We start from the raw sequence: 17,239 nt of genomic DNA on the forward strand, positions 1-17,239 counted from the left end.
GTGTTGTTACCTGCTCGGTGTGTGTTGTTACCTGCTCTGTGTGTGTTGTTACCTGCTCGGTGTGTGATGAGCCCAGTCTGCACTGTGATCAGTCTCTGCTCCTCCTCTCTCAGAGCAGAGACTGTGGACCTCTGCTCGCTCAGCAGCGCCTCCTGCTGCTCCAACAGCTCCTACACAGACGCAGACAAAGCAGCTTAAAAACATGGATTTACTTCTAGTCTTCTAAACTTAAATTTAAGAATATATTCTCTCTATAAGTCTTTTGAGTTTAGAATCTTAAAAACCAGTGACAGTGATTTTCTTACTTCACAATTAACAGACTTTACAAACTTCTACAAAAAACAATTAAAAAAAAAGACGCAGAGCTTAATTTATCATAGACGCAACACTGTGATCTAAAGGATTTTTGTAGAGGACATCATCAATTTAAAATCACTTCTTGGAGACAAATGAATATCTTCAGTTAGCATCTATGTAAATAGTGGAATAATTTACAGTAATCAGCTTTTATAGCGAAAATACTTCGATGTGAAGTATCTACATCGTCCCTGATATCATTTAGTTTCACTGCCTGGCTGCAAGTTCACCCCGTCTCTTGTTATAGACAACCAGTATACCTCTACAGACTGGATATAAGTCCCTGAATGTCTGATTTAGCATCCTCCCTGAAGCATTAATTTCCAAAATTGGCGTTCATATCAAACTATGAAACCACGATATAATACAGCTCATGTTTCTGCTGTGGAAAAAGACAATAACCTCCTCCTTTTCTCCCTCCTGCTCTCCTCTGCTCACCTTGACTCTGTCCTGCAGTCGTTGTTCCTCCTCTCTGACCTCCTCCTCTCTGTTCACAGCTGTTTGATGCTCCTCCCTCCTCTGAACCAGCTTCTGCTCCTGCTGCTCCACCTGCAGGGAGGATCAAAGGATCAAAGTGTTAACATGTTGTTTTCTGAAACTCGGCCATGCTCACTGATCGAGAGTCGGGTTTTATGGCATAACATTCATTAAACACTCTAATTTCCCAAAATTTCAGTCAACATAAACCACTTAAGAAGAAGCAGCCATGGCAACCCTTGCAGGCTGAATCCATCCTGCTGACTGTGGATCTTTCTGTTATTTCTGAAACGTTAACAACGACCCTCTTCCTACTTCCACAGTTATGTAGCGGTTATGTCACGTGCCCCATGTATGGAGGCTATAGTCCTTGTTGCAGTGGCTGTGGGTTTGAATCTGACCTCGGCCCTTTGCTGCATGTCATCCCCTTCTCTCTCATCTCAGCATCTCCTATGTCTCTTCAGATGTCTTATCCAATAAAGACAAAAAGGCCCGAAAATAAACCTTAAAAAAGATGAAGTTGGGAGTTTACCTGACGGTTGAGCGAGTGTAGACGCTTCTCAGACTCTTGAAGTTCTGACAGCACACCTGATAGTCTAAACAAAAATACACAAATCATTGCTTTCGTCATGGCATAAACCTGGAAATACTGACTATGACATTGATTTACGACTCTATTCACTGTCCTATCTCTCCAATAAAGGCACAAAAAGCCCCCCAAAAAAAGAACTTTGAAGTGCCTTGAAATCCTCTGTTTGGTGTTAAATGTGTTGAATGTGTATCTTTGTATGTTGCTTTCATTTTCTCACATCACATCACATCAATTCTTTCCACAACTTCATCAGCGTGTATGTCAGTTGCATACCTCTCTGAAGCCGAGTTAATTTTTGTGCAGAGCTGTTGGAACTCCTCTTCTCTGCTCCTCAGCTCCTCCTTCACTTCCCTCAGAGAGTACTGCTCCTTGTGCCTCCTCCTCCTCAGCTCCTCCATCTCCTCCTGGATGTCTCTGGAGAGAAGTAAATATGATGATGAAGAAGAATCACATGTTGTTATCTGAGTTTTGTGTTCAGAAGTCAAGCTGAAGGAGTTTACCTGATTTGTTGCGTGGCCTGCAGAAGACAGGTGGCGCTTTCCTGAGCTGTTTCCAGTAACATGTCGGCCTCTTGCTGAGCTGAGCTGGCCTGGAGGGGACACGAGGACAGACTGGATCAGTTAAGTGGTCGAGTGCAGGACATAGTGAAATTATGTATAAATATGTGTGTGTGTGTGTGGGGGGGTACCGTGTCTCTGGTGTTGTGAATGGAGCTCTGAGCCTCCAGCAGCAGCCTGTCAGCCTGCCGGAGTTCAGCTCGTCTTTTCAGAAGAGTTTTCTCCACACACTCCACCTCATCACACACCTGCATCACGCTCCTGCACACACAAACACATACCAAGAGGCCTCATTGACAAAGTCCCTCCAATAATCCCCAACAGGAAGCAGATTATAACTTAAACCCCTTTAAGTCTTAGCACTTGATCACAAAAGGTAAAAAGGACAAAACATACACATTTTCCACAACTGAATGTGAAACTATTGGTTGATTTCTCACAGGTCAAGTTATTTATTATTATTTCTGCACTATCATAACTTCTCAATTATCTAATTTTTTTATGACTTTCAATTTTTATTTTACAAAAACAAATCATCCATATCACATGGTATACATAGTTCAGTCTGCTACAAATAATCCCCAATAATTATAAAAAGGAAAACCTTTATCCTCAGTTTTGTTTAATGTTAAAGATTCAAGGTTCTGTGTTACATGTAGTCGCAGCAGCTGCAAGCACAGTGGAATACATTTTCCTTTATACACCAAACAAGGTAATAAAAGACAAAATAAGATTAAATAAGGCAAAAACATATACACAAGGACACAGCAACATAGGTTAAATCATAACATATTGATTTATGATTTAGAAAATACATATATCACAGTGATCCACATCTGGACCCGTCTTTGGAAAGTTTTATCAGTGCAGAAAGAAAAACATTGTAAATAAACTGATAAAAACAACAAACAAACAAAGACAGTTAGAATGAATTGAACTAAAAAGGTAATAAACTGTGTGTGTGTGTGTGTGTGTGTGTGTGTGTGTGTGTGTGGTACCTGTTTCGTCTCAGTGAGTGTCTCAGCTGTTTGATTTCCATTCGTAGTTTATTTTTCTCTTCCACCAGCCTCTCTGCTTCCTTGTGCACACACTCACACACACACCTGTCTACCTCCTGACACACACACACACACACACACACACACACACACACACACACACACACACAATAAAAATTAACTTATTATAACCATTTAAGGTGATTCACATGTTTCTGTGTGGTCAATTTGTTGGTTGTTGTTATCCCCATAGGACTGCCTAATGTTATTAAATAAATATCTGGTTGTTTAATATTTCTTTATATTTATGTGTGCATGATTTGGCCTTCATAGTTACCATAATCCAAATGGAATAAATATTGATAGTTTAAAAGCCTGATTCAAGACGCTGAGACTAACCGTGTGTCGGTGCTCTGGGATGTTACGGTGCAGCACAGCGCCTCCCGTTGGATGACTGTAGACGACAGCTGCAGGTGAACCACAGAGCAGCCAGGCAGGTTCTATCAGGGGAGTCTGACTGTCAGAGAGCCCAGCTAAGGCAGCAGGAGGGGGGGGAGGTGGTTGTCTTCTGGGGCTCCTGTCAGCGTCACTGCCTCCTCCGCTGTCCCTAAATTCTGCTGCTACTGGATACAAGTTTGCAGCTCATGAGACATCTTCACTCACATTTTAACAGCTTAAAAATGTATAAAATATGTACCTATACCTGTGCCTGAGCCACTGTGTGTCGGGGGAATATAGACCCAGTACCCTCCTCCTGTGGGCGGTAAGTCCTGATGTCGTCCCCTTTCAGGAGAGCTGAAATACTTCAGCCCCAAGCCAGAGTCCTGAGTCCCCTGAGAGCCCAGACTAGGAGCCTGAGAAACAGGAACATTGGTTAGAGAGAATGAGGGTCATCAAAGTTACTGTCTTCAAAACTACTGAAATTTCTTGCAGATAAGCGTTGCCTTGCTACTTGGAAACTTAGCCCCTGATTGTCGCTGTATTTTTAATCAAAAAAGCGTCTAATTCACAAACAGCCGTGCACAGTCAGAGTGAAAATATGACTATGTGCAGAGAGTTGGTGATAACTGTCACAAAGTCTTTATAAGGGGTGTCTTCCTCCTACTTTCCAGTGATCATGACAACAATAACACTTCCTTGTTCTCCCAAAAAATATTAGTTTGACATGACAACTGCGATTATAATCAGGGGTCAAATCTGTCTAGGTTTATCCAAGGCTTGACCCTAAGAGGTAAATAGTCCAACAGTGTATTTGTAAGATGGAAGCTGAAAAGCCTCACACTGTGTCCAGGAGGTATGAAGCACCACTGTCCTCCATCTCTAGGCATGGTCCGGCTTCTGGTCCTGTTCCTGGCCCTGGTCCGGTCCAGCTTCTGTCTCAGTTTTTGTGTGTGTCTCTGAGCTTTGGCCAGCTCAGCCCTCAGATCCTCCAGTGTCTGTGTGTGTTCAGAGTGCAGCGTAGTTGTGTGTTCGCTGCCATCCAGCTCGTCCACAGAGTTCTGTCAGGAAAAAAACAGAAACAGGAATACAGTTTGTAAAAGGGAATTTAAAGCGCCATTGTGGTTCATTCCAGACATTTTTTTTTAAAGGTTATAGATTTGGATATAGTTTCAATAGTACAGCTAAGATATCATATAACATTTTATTACAGATTACATATTTTAAAAATGTATGCAACCCTCTGTGCAACAACTGCTGACCTTTTTTATTTCAATGTTCTTAAAGGATTTTCTAATGTGTAAGAAAATACACAATTTGAGCTCTCAAAACTGATATGGACAACTATGGATTTTCTTTTTTGTTTGTAAAAACAACTAAGAAATGTCTCTTGTAACTGTTGTATCTTTATTTCAGTGATGCAGTAATTCATATTAATTAGATTCATTTGTATGAAGAAACATCATAAGTGACATCACTTCAGTTAATTTATGTTATTGTGAACATTGACTTATACAGACCACAAGGTGGCAGTGTGTGATTGGTACTTGTTTGACTTCAGTTCCAAGTGACACAAAGAAGTCTCCTAAAAGTACAGATGTAACTTTAGAGAGAAACAGTACGAGTAAAATGAAAGAGTTAAAGACACACATTGTTGATGTAATGCTTCACCGTTTTCAAGTGCAGGGAAGAGAAAGACAAATGTGCTGTCAGTTTAGAAGTCACAGCTGAGTTCCCACACTGTGAGAAGAAAATACGAGTGCTGGTCTATTGCTGCCTCAATTTTTTGTAAAATGTTATAGACCACATATCAATACTGGGTGTGAAAAGGGTCAAATTGATAAAAGACATAAACAGTGCCAGTGGTTTGCTGTGATCAAATGTTTTGAAGAGTCAGCATTTTCCTCATTGTTGACGTGTTTTGTTGCAGAGGATTGGCGGAAAACTGAAAAACAGGAAATGAAACAGCTGAACTTTATGTTTTCAGAACTGCAGTCAAATGTACCTGTTCAGAGTGAGTGTGCAGCAGCTCCACGGTGTGGTTCAGATCTCTCAGTTGTTCAATTGTTGACTTGAGCTGTTCTGCAGTCAGCTGATCAGAGTCGCACATGGACCTGCTGAGCTGCAGTATTTTCCTGTTCAGATGGTGGAGGCTCCTCTGGTGCTCGTCGCTCTGTGAACGCAGCTGAAGCGCATGAAGGAACAGTCAGTCTCAGCTTTCACTGCAGCTCAAGCTGCTCGGCTGCTGTGATTATTTTACACCTGCAGCCCTGCAAAACATGTTCTGTATCACACTGAGACATTTTAGTTTTAAAAGAGAAACAGAGGTCAACGAGTGAAACAGTTTAACATGCAGTGAAACTAAAGAGCCCTAATGATTTTTCACTTGAATTTATGACTTTTAAAAAGTTGATATAGCATATACATGAGAATAAAGTACAGTATGAGACCCTTTGTCCTCTGACCTGCTCTAACAGCGTGTCTCTCTCCTGTTGAACATCCTGAAGCTGTACACGACTCTGCTGCAGCTCCGCCTCCTGCACAACATAAACACATATCCACATTTAAGGAGGAATTCACCGTTAGTCATGGTGTGAAAATGGGTGAGATACACATGTACATGCAGCTAATTTTTTCCACACCGGTTTTATTCATCCATTCAAATCGTTGTTCATGAAGTAAATCTACTTGTACTCTTTTCTGCTTGCAAGTTTGTTCTTCACTACTCGTTTATTGATACTGTGAATATGTTCAATAACACAACGGATTAATATATAGGTAAAACTATCATCACTGTCAGACTTTGTTGTTATCCGACATTTGCCACATGTCATTTTTACAGCATGTGACGTACTGCTCCTGAGACCCCCCCTCCCTGCCTGTCCTGACATTTTGTAGAAATTTTCATGAGTAGATATTTGAAAGATGCTTCAGACTGATGTCACTGCACACCAACAACATGTTTGTGAATATCAGAAGTTCTACAATTCTACAATTCTACAATTCACTTAGCAGACGCTTTTATCCAAAGAGAGTTATTAGAGGACTTAAACTTCAGGATTAATTTCTGCTCTGGACTGTTGCAGACTAAACAGAGACTCACCAGTTCGTGTTGAATGTGGCTGTTTCTGCTCTGAGACCTCTTCAGTCTGACCCTCAGATCCTTCACCTCTTTTAGCCTCCAATCAGACTCCTGGTCCTGCTCCACACCAGAGATCACCTGGGCTTCCAGCTGGGCTTTCTGATCCTGATCGTGGACTTGCTGGGCCTGTAAGCTGGCGATCTGTTCTTGGCTGTGGCTGTGGTCTCGTTGAAGTTTCTCTCTGCTGTTCCTGGTTTGTTGGATTGCATGGTATTGCTGCTTCACACTACTGGACCACATGTCTTCAGGACTGACGGAACTGAAGGGAGACAGGTCAAACAGACAGACACACTGTTTTTAGAGACTGTTTAAGAATATTTACTGAAAAAAAGCTATCCCTACTAACTAGCTGCTCCGCCTCTACCCAGGTTCTCCTCCCGGTTGGGTGTGCCTGGACAAGCTCCAAAGGAAGGCGTCCAGAGAGGCATCCTATTTAGATACCAAAACCACCTCAACTAGAAAATGCAGTTTTACTATTTCCAACAGCAAGAAACTTCAGGGTATCAAATGAGATCTGGAACATCTGTGACACAAAAAAAAAAACTTTGACACCATTCTAACATCGGTATAGAGCGCTTGTTTTGACCCTATCTAGAACTTTCTGAAGACTTAAATCTGATGCCTTTTACGCCTTTGTTAGCTGTGTGCGAAAAAAATCCTGATATAACTCTGATGAACTGTGACGAGGTGGCCGAGTGGTTAAGGCGATGGACTGCTAATCCATTGTGCTCTGCACGCGTGGGTTCGAATCCCATCCTCGTCGGACCTTCCCCGTTTTGAAATAGAAAAGTTCAACAATACCTGCAGGTCATGATACCATGTGGAATCCATCCAATGTGACAAGATCAGGATTCAACTCTAACAGCCCAAACTACAAGTGAAGGAGGATTAAATGTATCGAGGATGTAGTCATCATATATATAAAAACAGCAAAATTACACTTTCAACTTTTATTTCAATACAAACTGTTTTTATGTTTAAAGACCGTATTTAAAACTGTAAACCTACACGGCCTATACTTTAATTTCTAATTTTTGCTATTCTTTAACTGTACATCATTTTGTATTTCATTTTGTATTTTAGCTTGGCAATGTGAACGTATGTTTCTCATGCTAATAAAGCACTTTTGAATTGAACTGTATCCAAGGTGTTTCTATACACTGCCTGAGAGGTGTGCCATCAGTCTCAGTATGTAGTCAGTAGTGCAAGAGGAATTTACAATTATTAAAGCACAAACAAACTGAAATAGATGTTGGTGGGGCACTACTATTGCTTGAGACTTGCTATTTTTTAGTGAACAACTCCTACTACATATGGGGAATTAGCTCAAATGGTAGAGCGCTCGCTTAGCATGCGAGAGGTAGCGGGATCGATGCCCGCATTCTCCAGAGGGATCTTTTCCTTTCCCCCTCTCCTGTCTCAGCATATGATCTGCACAGTTAGTCAATACATCTACCTACGAATCAAAATGCAACAGAAGTACACATCTTGCATTTAGTGAGATGAAGTGGAATTAATGTTATCAGAATATATATTAGTGCAGGTTTAGTGTTACATCACTGAGGACTATGTTGTTGTTTTTCAGATAGGGTGAGAAGAGAGATGAGTAATATTGTTTGAGATTTGGAAAACCAAATGTTTACCAGACTGCTCCTTTAAAACACCAGGGAAGTGATCTCAAATGGTAGAGGGCTATCTTAGAATGGGTGGGGGGGTGTAGCTGGATCAACGCTGCATTCTCCACATAGTTTTCCACCCTCCCCTCTTCCGCCATCTGACGTCAGAGCAGGGCCTCACAGTGTGTAGAAATCAAAACTGTTTAATGATTCAGAACTTTGTTTCCTGTACACACTTGTGTGACCTCTGGAGTGTGACCTCTGGAGTCACAGCGAGAAATCCCACAGCTTCTGACACACTGAACAAGCTAATAGTGCTAAAAACAACCGAGTCATGCACTCAATTTGTCACTCTACTTCCAAAGGTCACATTTTATCTCTCGCTCTGCTCAGCTCCCTGCCTCACTGATAGGATCAAAGGCTGCATTATCACTGAATATAGAACAAATGTTGTAATTATAGTAGTTAACTGCTGCACTTAAAAACAAAACTAACAAAGCATGTGGCATGTCAACCGACCATATCATGTCCATTTTAGCTTGTGTGGAGATTAATGGGGTTTCAACATGACGAGGTGGCCGAGTGGTTAAGGCGATGGACTGCTAATCCATTGTGCTCTGCACGCGTGGGTTCGAATCCCATCCTCGTCGGGAACTGTGGTTTTGTGTGTACAAAACCCTCTCAAACTGGTCTGTCCACACTCACACTCTCAGCTGACTGAAGTTAGCTTGATTAAAGTGAAAGGTATGAATACAGGGGCAAGCTTGGGGACAAACTCCCTTCACTCTCAGGGAAACAGAAACTTTACATAACCATGATTTTATGTCACTCGTATAACAAGTTTTATACATTAATGCTGTTAGGCAGACTCTTTAAAATAAATGCACAACAGTGTTTCCCACACAAAGACAATACTCGGCTGGTGCGCCCAGGTATATTAACAGCTGCCCAAGTATATTTCCCAACCTTTTATATGAAAGAGAGAGAGAGAGAGAGAGAGAGAGAGAGAGAGAGAGAGAGAGAGAGAGTGAGTGAGTCAGATTTTTACACATTGGGCGTGTATGTGAACCATGAGCTGCATGTTTAAACCGCTCTTGACTCATCTGTCACCAAAGTCAGACACCTCCTCAAACAGTGTCATTGCTTTATTTCTGGGTTATCAAAATCCCGCCTCTTCTTTGTCGTAATTGCTTGTTCCAAGTCATGTAGATTAGTTGGTTAGTGCACAATAAAATACAGTAAAGTTATCTTCAGTGTGCCACAGACTTTTGATTTCATTTTCCTGGTTTGTTCCTGCAACCATGTGCACCTGAGAACGTGTTTTGGCCCTTTTGGCCATGTAGATTAGTGTTTCTAAAGAACCTTGTACCCTCTCTCCTCAGTCAGTTGAAGTTATTATAAGTGATTAATCTGACCCTAGTTTCGCCTCAGTCAGGTTATGAAAATGAAATAGGAAAGAGAAGAAAGCAGAAGTATTGCAATACTGGTACCTGTATTTGTCCTCATCTAGCTCTTCTGGCTCACTCAGAACCTCCTGATGATCCAACAAGGATGTTGTAATCTGGTCGAGATGGATTCTGGTCTGATCTAGTTGGATCCTCGTGTCTCTATACTGGGTTGTGGTCTGGTGTAACTGGACTTTGGTCTGGTCTAGTTGGGCTTGAAGTCTTTCTACTACATGTTGAAGAGATGATTTCTCGTCCTGCAGACCGACAGACAGACAGATCTTAGTAGTGACATAAATCTAACCATGCACAATCCTTTATGTGTGTTTAATGTGTCCAGGGGATTATTATACCATTTAAGAAGAAAGTCTGGATACTTTTGAACACCCTAGCTCGCATGTGTGTGAACTGACCTGCAGGGTGGTGATGGATGACTGTAGCTGAAACTCTCTGATCTCTCTGGTCTGTTTCTCCTTGTCAACAGCTACCTGCAGAGCGTCACGCTGCAACTACAAACACACAATGCACAGATGTGAGCACCATAAACTATCTGTCCTCATGTCTGTCAACTGGATGAAAGTCTGCCGCTGTCTTTTTTTAATTCAACAGATCTTCTATGAAGGTTTGAAAACATCCTTGTGTGGACTGATGTGGTTTGTTGTACTTTGGAGACTTTGGAGTGTTTTGTGCAGGGTGTTTAAAAAGTCACTAGTAAAAGGCGGCACAAGTATTATTATCTGAATACATGCTAATATTCCTAAATTAGTTAAGAAAGTGTTGCAATAATTCATGTTAAACAATGTTTGATATTCAGTGTCACCTGTGCCTGTGTGATCTGTACGCTTAGCTCCACCCTCAGCTGCTGGAGCTCCTCCTCTAGCGCCACCTGTTGCCTGCTGTTCTGCACCTGTCTGTCTCTCAGAGTCTGGGCCTCCATCCGCAGCAGAGACAGCTCCTCCAGCTGGATTGACATGTCCTGAAGAAAAATAAACAGATAGAGAAAGAACCATATGTATTTACCAGACAAATATATTACAGTACCGTTTTATGTCTGAAAAATGCATGCACTCACCTGTTTGTGCAACTTTGCGTTGTCCTCTAGGCGACTGCAGTGTCTTTGAGTGACCTCCAAGTGTAGATGCAGACTCTTGTTTTCAGTCTGCAGAGTTTGAGCCTGTTGCTGAGCATGACGAGCCTGAAACACAATTACAGGTAACGTTTGGGCAATGACATGCGGAAAAGGGGTCTAGAGATCTAAGAAGGAGTTGATCCCAGGCCACCTGCTATGAGGACTACAGCTTATGTACATGGGGTCTGTGACCTAACCACTAGGCCAGGTGTAAACAGGGCATAAGGCTCTACCTGCTCTCTGAGTCCTCTCAGATAATCTTGAAGCCCTGAGATGATTCCTTCCAAGTCTCTTTGAAGAGCTTCATTAGCCAATATCTGACCTGGTGCATGAGGAGAGAACAGAAGTTTAAATACTTGAAAAAATCTGACAGCCAATCAAAGGGCTCGCATTTGAATGGGATTCTGTGATTGGTCCGCAGTCTCCTCACCGTCTGTAAGCTCTTGCTCCAGCTCTTTGATCTCCTGCGTCTCCATGGCTATGCGTGACAGCATGTCGTCAAGGCGAACCTCGACCTCACCCGGCTTCCCACTCATCATTACCAACAGATGAGTCAAACTAGTCAACATGAAGGTCACACGGGTCTAAGAGAGAGATGTCAACCAATCAGAACAGGTTCAGGATCTGGTGTTTAAACTAGACACATCATTATAATATAAAAAAAAGATTTCCTTTAAATGGCAAAACAACTGTGAGAGGTTGTGGGATCGAGCTTGGTAGGTGATCAGTTGCAGGATATAAACATCTTCACCCCGTCTACTCGCTTGCAGTGATTTTTCCTGAATACTTTCTGCTGTATTTCCAGATCGAATCATCCCAACTTCTTGGGCAATCATGAAAAGTCTGGATAAAGCTCATCCTGCAACTATCAGGAGTTTTCTGCAAGTGTGAAAGCACTTTGAGATAGGCAGTGAAGAGTCCACAGAAGGGGGGGTGTAGGGGGTCGCAAGAGGCAACATCCAAAGACAGAAGGGGAATTAGCTCAAATGGTAGAGCGCTCGCTTAGCATGCGAGAGGTAGCGGGATCGATGCCCGCATTCTCCAGGAGCACTTTTAACCCTTTGTCTCCAGTGAGTGAGTATGAGTGTGAGCAGAGCAACAAGTATGCTGAGGCTGCAGAACCAAAACAAAGAGCTTAAAACTGGTAAGATAAACATCTTATAAGGAAGTTTTGGTTTAAGGAGGCTGTGGCAGCTTTAACAATCTGTTCATACTTCAGTCTGTCATTGGACTCACTGTGATTTAAAACCACACCACAAGTTGGTCTGGTGGCTGGAGGGGTGCCAGGTCACTTACCGAGTACTGTTGAGGTGCCCTTGAGAAAGGGACAATACTCCCCGACAGCTCTGGTGAGCTCCCTTTGTGCATGTGTGTGTTGGGCCTATGTGTGAGAGAAGCATGTCTCTCGATAACAGAGTGAAAACCAGCAGATCCACGTACACAAAATACATCTGCTCATGTCCAAAAGGAGCACTGAAACATACAAACATCTTGACAGCATGTTGAACTTGCCCTTCCGTAATCGCATGTTTCCACTGTAGTAAAGCTAAACTGAACCCCCTATATGTTTCACAGGTGCGCTGGTGGCGCAGTGGGTAGTGTGCTTGCTCCATGCATGGAGGCTGTGGTCCTCCGGGCGTCCGGGCCAGGCTCAAATCCAACCTGTGGCTAAATTCCCACGTCATTCCCCTCTCTCTCCCCAATTTCTGTCTCTATCCACTGTCCTATCTCTCCAATAAAGGCACAAAAGCCCAAAAATAAAACTTTAGAAATAAAATGTTTCACAGTGGACATAATCAGTTTGTTTTCTTTTGCAGAGGGCAAAGTGTCCCGGGGGAATACAGGCTTCAAACCTGCAGCATCTAGCGTGCTAAATGAGCCCTCTAACAGTTAGTTTATTCCTCTGCATATTAAAGGAATATTCCACTCAAAATCTTGCTGCTAACTATCAAACACACTTACGATTAAGACTTCAGATTGAAACTTAGAAACGTACATCTTTTCTTTGTTTATGACACTAGATAAAGCATATTTACTATAAGCTATCCTCACTTCACCCTCTTTTCAGAGGGCTGTGTCTACGACCCTTCAGTTCCTTATATGAATTCTACAGCTGCATGTTTGAGTATGAACTCTGCAGGGGGGCGGAAAATTTACTTTCTGGAGAATGCGGGCATCGATCCCGCTACCTCTCGCATGCTAAGCGAGCGCTCTACCATTTGAGCTAATTCCCCACCTCCTCTTTGACTGACTGGTGGGTCTCAGAAGTCTAGTACCCTGTCACTGTCCCTGCCCCCGTCTTGTCCCTCCCCCCATTCTGCTTTTTCTGTCAAGTGACTCCTGTATCTGCAGCAAAGGTAACCTCAAACAATCACATAAACACATTTCAGTAAACTAAATAGACGTACTTTCTGAATAAGTTTGTGCTCAAAGGAGAAACCAGATTACTCTGAAAATGAACAGTTATTTGGTCTCAACAACTTTAATAATAACTGTTTGTTATTGCATGTCATGATTCAAGTTTTTGTCATTGACTGTGCCATGTACTTGTAACAGTCAAATTTCTCAACAGGTGTGCCTATGATCATGGTTGGGGAGGTTGATAGGAGGTTATCCGAAAATTGATGGCCATCTCTTTTTTTTATTTTTTTTATGTTGAGCTTCAAAAAGTGGTGGTCGCACCACTCCACAAAATCTTTCACAACAGGCAAGTGATCAACATCTCTGTCTGGAAGCAGTCTGATTAAAACAGTGTCGTCCGCTAGTTATGGAGCCATGAAACATTTCTCTGTTTTCAATCATATTCTTCATCAGCAGAAAGTCTCTAGATCGATGATCAAATTTGAAAAAGAAAATCTTTGCTGTTTGCTTGATTAAAACAAGTGGCGGGGCTCAATGTTTTATCCCCAAAAATCTCTGCACCAGTGTATGTCTTTGTTTTAGAGATAGAAAAGGAACATTCACATTTGTGCAATATGATGTAAACAAACAACAGATTGCTTCAAGATGTCGCCAAAACCACTGTCAACAGAGCAACAAGTAAAAGTCATCTGTGTAGGTTCTCAGTCCTCCAAGTCATGGTAAATACAAAGCTTGATCCAAAGGAAACTGGACTGGTTGAAGATCTTGAAGACGCTCAGTTAACGACTCTCATATGAGTTATCCTTGATCATCAGCCTTTCGGAGGAGGAGAGGTGAAACATCTTCAAGATTTTCAACCAGTCCAGTTGACTTTGGATCAAGCTTTGAATCATGTTGAGTTAATTAAAGGTTTCGCAATTCCATCTTTTTTCACTCCCACTTCTAAAACAACGAGATGAAGAATAACAGTCTTTGCAAGCAGCACTTGAGGGGCTGTCAGCATGTTACACTCTCACAACCACAATGTTATCATACTAATGTTTAATGTGCTAACATGCAGACATTACGTCAAGAAAAGTGAATACAAAGTACATTTGAGTCTGATGTAAACATCATTAGTTCTGAAAGTATTTGGTCAAAAATTAAAATTCTGAAGACTCTAAAAAGTTAAGACGTTTCAGTTTGAGTCTAAATCATGTTTTCTGATGAGAGGAGAGCTTTACATCCTTTGCTGTGCATTGTGGGACAACATGTCCATCTCCACCCAATAATAAAATAAGTGAAGTGACTCTGCATATTGACAGCCATCAGTCCTTCTTGAAACTTCATTTTGTCACTTTTAAAAGTGACCCCACCTCCAAACCTGCTCATCGTTAGTTTAAACTGGACACAGATTGTTTTTGAGTACTCACAGCAGTCTGTTCAGTCTAACAGTCCGCCTCCCCAGGGACCACACGAGGCTGCTGGGTAACATCCTTCAAGTCCTCCCTCCCCCTCCCTCTCGTCTTAAACTCCATCTGTTAACAGTCAGAAAACCTCACCACCTATTCTCTTTTCTTAATAACGTTCACTTATTCATCTTTCCATGTTTTCCTTCTCTTCTGCCTCATCTCCGTTACAAACTTCACATCCTCTCCTCCTCTCTCCCCCTTCCTTTGAATCAACACAGGAAATCTTCCTCAAAGCCAATCACAGGGAAAGCTGCAGAGAGACAGCTTATCTTCTGTCCAATGGGAATGAATAGAGGGAAAGCCCCGCCCCTTAGAGAGGGGAATGCCTCAAGGAAGGGGGTAGAGGTTCTTAAAGAAACAACAACCTGTTGCTGTGTCCATTTTCACTTCTAACATTTCCATATTTAGATTTACAAGAAGAGTAATTATCTGTGAAAAGATATAGAGAACGTTTTTAGAGAGATTCTTGTCGAGGGTGGAAAGCCTGAAACTGAAGGTCTGCCTGGAGATCTTTTAAACTGCTTGTGCTTGAGCAAACTGACCGATTTAAAGAGAAAAAGGCACTTCCCTTTTTTACTGATCGCTGTACAAAGTTGAGCTGCATATTTTCTTTCATCTGTGCAGAAGATTGAGAAATATGTATGAGAAGCAGATATATGAAAATGTAAGGAAGTATATTTTTCAGGTAGTTTGATTAGAAAAGGATGTTGTTTTAACTCTAAAAATGCATCATAGTGTACAGAAAAGGTTTTATATTTGTATATTAATTACGGGCAGTGGTTTGGAAGCATACTTACTCCTCCCTCTTCTAATAAGAGTAAAATGAGTCACTCCTTACAATCTCGACGAGCAGACAATTGCACAATATGAGTGAAATCTGCATTGTGATCTGGTTTGTGTAGGGTGACGATACGTCCAGATTTGACTGGAACTGTCCCGTTTTCAAGCTCTGTGTCCCGAGTCCACAAAAATATCTTTAAAACATTAATATGTCCCGGTTTGAAATAGTCCCGATTCTAACCAACCAAAACAACACACCATGCAAGCAACACTGATTTATATCTATATGTGCCAATCAATGTTGTTGTCAAGGCTGTTTCTGTTTTCACAAATGTGAAAATATCACTAATGCACCACGAGTCCAAGCTCAACACTGATTTGTCTCTACATGTGTCAATCAATGTCAGGGTTGCTGCTGTTGCTTAGCTAGCCGAGCTAACATCTTAACAGGACCTGCTGCGAACTGTCAAAACAAAAAGGAAGTCAGCGTTTTCCAAAGAGCTCCAGGAGAGTTTCAGCTTCCTTCAAAAAAAATCACCAGCCAATGAATATACTGCTTTATGCACACACTGCAGGTGTCCATTTTCAGTCACCCATGGTGGAAATGCCGACATACAAAGCTGTATTAAAACAAACAAACATTAATGGTGGTTACAGGCTGAATCTAGCACTGTTGATGACTCACTGATCTACTTCAGTGAGGCATAGGACGGCATGTTTGCCTACCACCTTACGTGACCTGTGCAGGTCACAGATCTGTGGATCGACACATGTTGGTTTGCAGTAAAATTAAAATGTCTGAGGTCTGAAAATATTGTCATTCTAGGTTTGTCTCCTGAACACTATCTTATTTAAAAAGACTGGCTGGTTGGCTGGTTTACTATAACTGCATTGTGTGTATGTGTATATTTGTTTGTGTGAGTGTGTGCGTTCCTGTGTTTGTGTGTGTGGCTGCAGAGTAGCATAGGTTCCCACCCGCTTCAGAAAAAGAAATATCTTGACAGACCAGACACGGGAGCATGGAGGGGGTGGAGAAAGGAGGGCAGAGAGGGGGGGTAAGAGAGCGGAAAGTAGGGGGGAGGATTACGCAACTTGGTGGCCGAAATCTAAGAAGCTCAAGGGTCAAGAAGGAGGAGGGGAATTAGCTCAAATGGTAGCGCGCTCACTTAGCATGCAAGAGGTAGCAAGATCAATGCCTTCATTCTACAGAAGCACTTTTGACCCTTTCTTGTCACCATTTCTGAGGTCAAAAAAGGCTCCTCTCATGCAGCCTGTTCAAGATAACACTGTAAGGCTGCTGATCTGCCCTGCCGTTCTGTTAAAGGTGTGTAAAACAAACAGAGGGGCAATGCTATACAGCTGTCAATGCAGCACCAGGAGTTGTAACATATCTGTGTGAATGCTCAGGTCTGTGGTGCTGACACAGAAGTTTAGATAATATACATTACTGCTACTTATTTCAGTTACAGAAATAATACGTAGATCAACAATACTAAGAGAGTGTTGGGTTTCGGTGTGAAACTGAGTATACTGAGTTGTGAGAGCACTTTCAACACTGACAATCTCCAGCTGTTTGGGACGTTTTTGAAAGTCAGTTCAATAATATTTAAGGTCATGAATGTCCTGAAAATGATCTTTAAAATCTCAGTTTGTGTCTGCAAGGGTCTTGACAGTGTAACACTCACATGATGTTGTGGCTCTGTAGAGTCCAGTCTCATGTGTTTTTCCATCTCTTCTTCTCCTCCTGTCTCTGCCTTCCTGCTCTCCTCTATCCTTGCATACATATTTCTTCCTGTCTCTTCAGATTCATCTCTTTGCAGCTCCAGGCCGGATGGTTGGAGAAGACACAGTTCCTCCTGCTGAGTTGATAAAAATGTTAATACACTCATCTTGCTA

The 17,239-nt window shown here is 42.0% G+C and overlaps 1 protein-coding gene and 5 non-coding genes across 9 annotated transcripts in view; 4 read left to right on the top strand and 2 right to left on the bottom strand.

The window, feature by feature from the left end:
- The window catches only part of cntrl (centriolin), a 25,471-nt gene extending 8,318 nt beyond the window's left edge, over nucleotides 1-17,153 (bottom strand). The window contains exons 1-20 of one of the 4 annotated variants that reach the window (XM_020643227.3): nucleotides 17,029-17,153; nucleotides 11,182-11,335; nucleotides 10,985-11,073; nucleotides 10,695-10,817; nucleotides 10,443-10,598; nucleotides 10,036-10,131; nucleotides 9,668-9,879; nucleotides 6,523-6,820; nucleotides 5,885-5,956; nucleotides 5,425-5,604; nucleotides 4,262-4,480; nucleotides 3,685-3,835; nucleotides 3,381-3,604; nucleotides 2,982-3,097; nucleotides 2,115-2,244; nucleotides 1,927-2,015; nucleotides 1,700-1,840; nucleotides 1,367-1,430; nucleotides 796-906; nucleotides 53-170 (exon numbers count right to left, since the gene is read on the bottom strand). In XM_020643227.3, the coding sequence (XP_020498883.3) occupies nucleotides 53-170; nucleotides 796-906; nucleotides 1,367-1,430; nucleotides 1,700-1,840; nucleotides 1,927-2,015; nucleotides 2,115-2,244; nucleotides 2,982-3,097; nucleotides 3,381-3,604; nucleotides 3,685-3,835; nucleotides 4,262-4,480; nucleotides 5,425-5,604; nucleotides 5,885-5,956; nucleotides 6,523-6,820; nucleotides 9,668-9,879; nucleotides 10,036-10,131; nucleotides 10,443-10,598; nucleotides 10,695-10,817; nucleotides 10,985-11,073; nucleotides 11,182-11,335; nucleotides 17,029-17,127 (2,842 nt within the window). In that variant the 5' untranslated portion in view covers nucleotides 17,128-17,153. Of the gene's footprint in view, nucleotides 1-52; nucleotides 171-795; nucleotides 907-1,366; nucleotides 1,431-1,699; nucleotides 1,841-1,926; nucleotides 2,016-2,114; nucleotides 2,245-2,981; nucleotides 3,098-3,380; nucleotides 3,605-3,684; nucleotides 3,836-4,261; nucleotides 4,481-5,424; nucleotides 5,605-5,884; nucleotides 5,957-6,522; nucleotides 6,821-9,667; nucleotides 9,880-10,035; nucleotides 10,132-10,442; nucleotides 10,599-10,694; nucleotides 10,818-10,984; nucleotides 11,074-11,181; nucleotides 11,336-14,524; nucleotides 14,749-17,028 lie in introns of those variants that run through there. The other 3 variants (XM_020643226.3, XM_020643225.3, XM_020643228.3) reach the window with 3 other exon arrangements.
- Nucleotides 7,243-7,324, top strand: trnas-gcu (transfer RNA serine (anticodon GCU)). The gene has a single exon. It is a non-coding gene; the product is annotated as a tRNA-Ser (tRNA).
- trnaa-agc (transfer RNA alanine (anticodon AGC)) lies at nucleotides 7,877-7,949 on the top strand. Its single transcript has one exon. It is a non-coding gene; the product is annotated as a tRNA-Ala (tRNA).
- trnas-gcu (transfer RNA serine (anticodon GCU)) lies at nucleotides 8,746-8,827 on the top strand. The gene has a single exon. It is a non-coding gene; the product is annotated as a tRNA-Ser (tRNA).
- On the top strand, nucleotides 11,723-11,795 carry trnaa-agc (transfer RNA alanine (anticodon AGC)). The gene has a single exon. It is a non-coding gene; the product is annotated as a tRNA-Ala (tRNA).
- trnaa-agc (transfer RNA alanine (anticodon AGC)) lies at nucleotides 12,913-12,985 on the bottom strand. The gene has a single exon. It is a non-coding gene; the product is annotated as a tRNA-Ala (tRNA).
- Nucleotides 17,154-17,239: the final 86 nt, after the last annotated feature.

Source organism: Labrus bergylta, chromosome 2, assembly GCF_963930695.1.
Source record: "Labrus bergylta chromosome 2, fLabBer1.1, whole genome shotgun sequence".
Classification (NCBI taxonomy): Eukaryota; Metazoa; Chordata; class Actinopteri; order Labriformes; family Labridae; genus Labrus; species Labrus bergylta.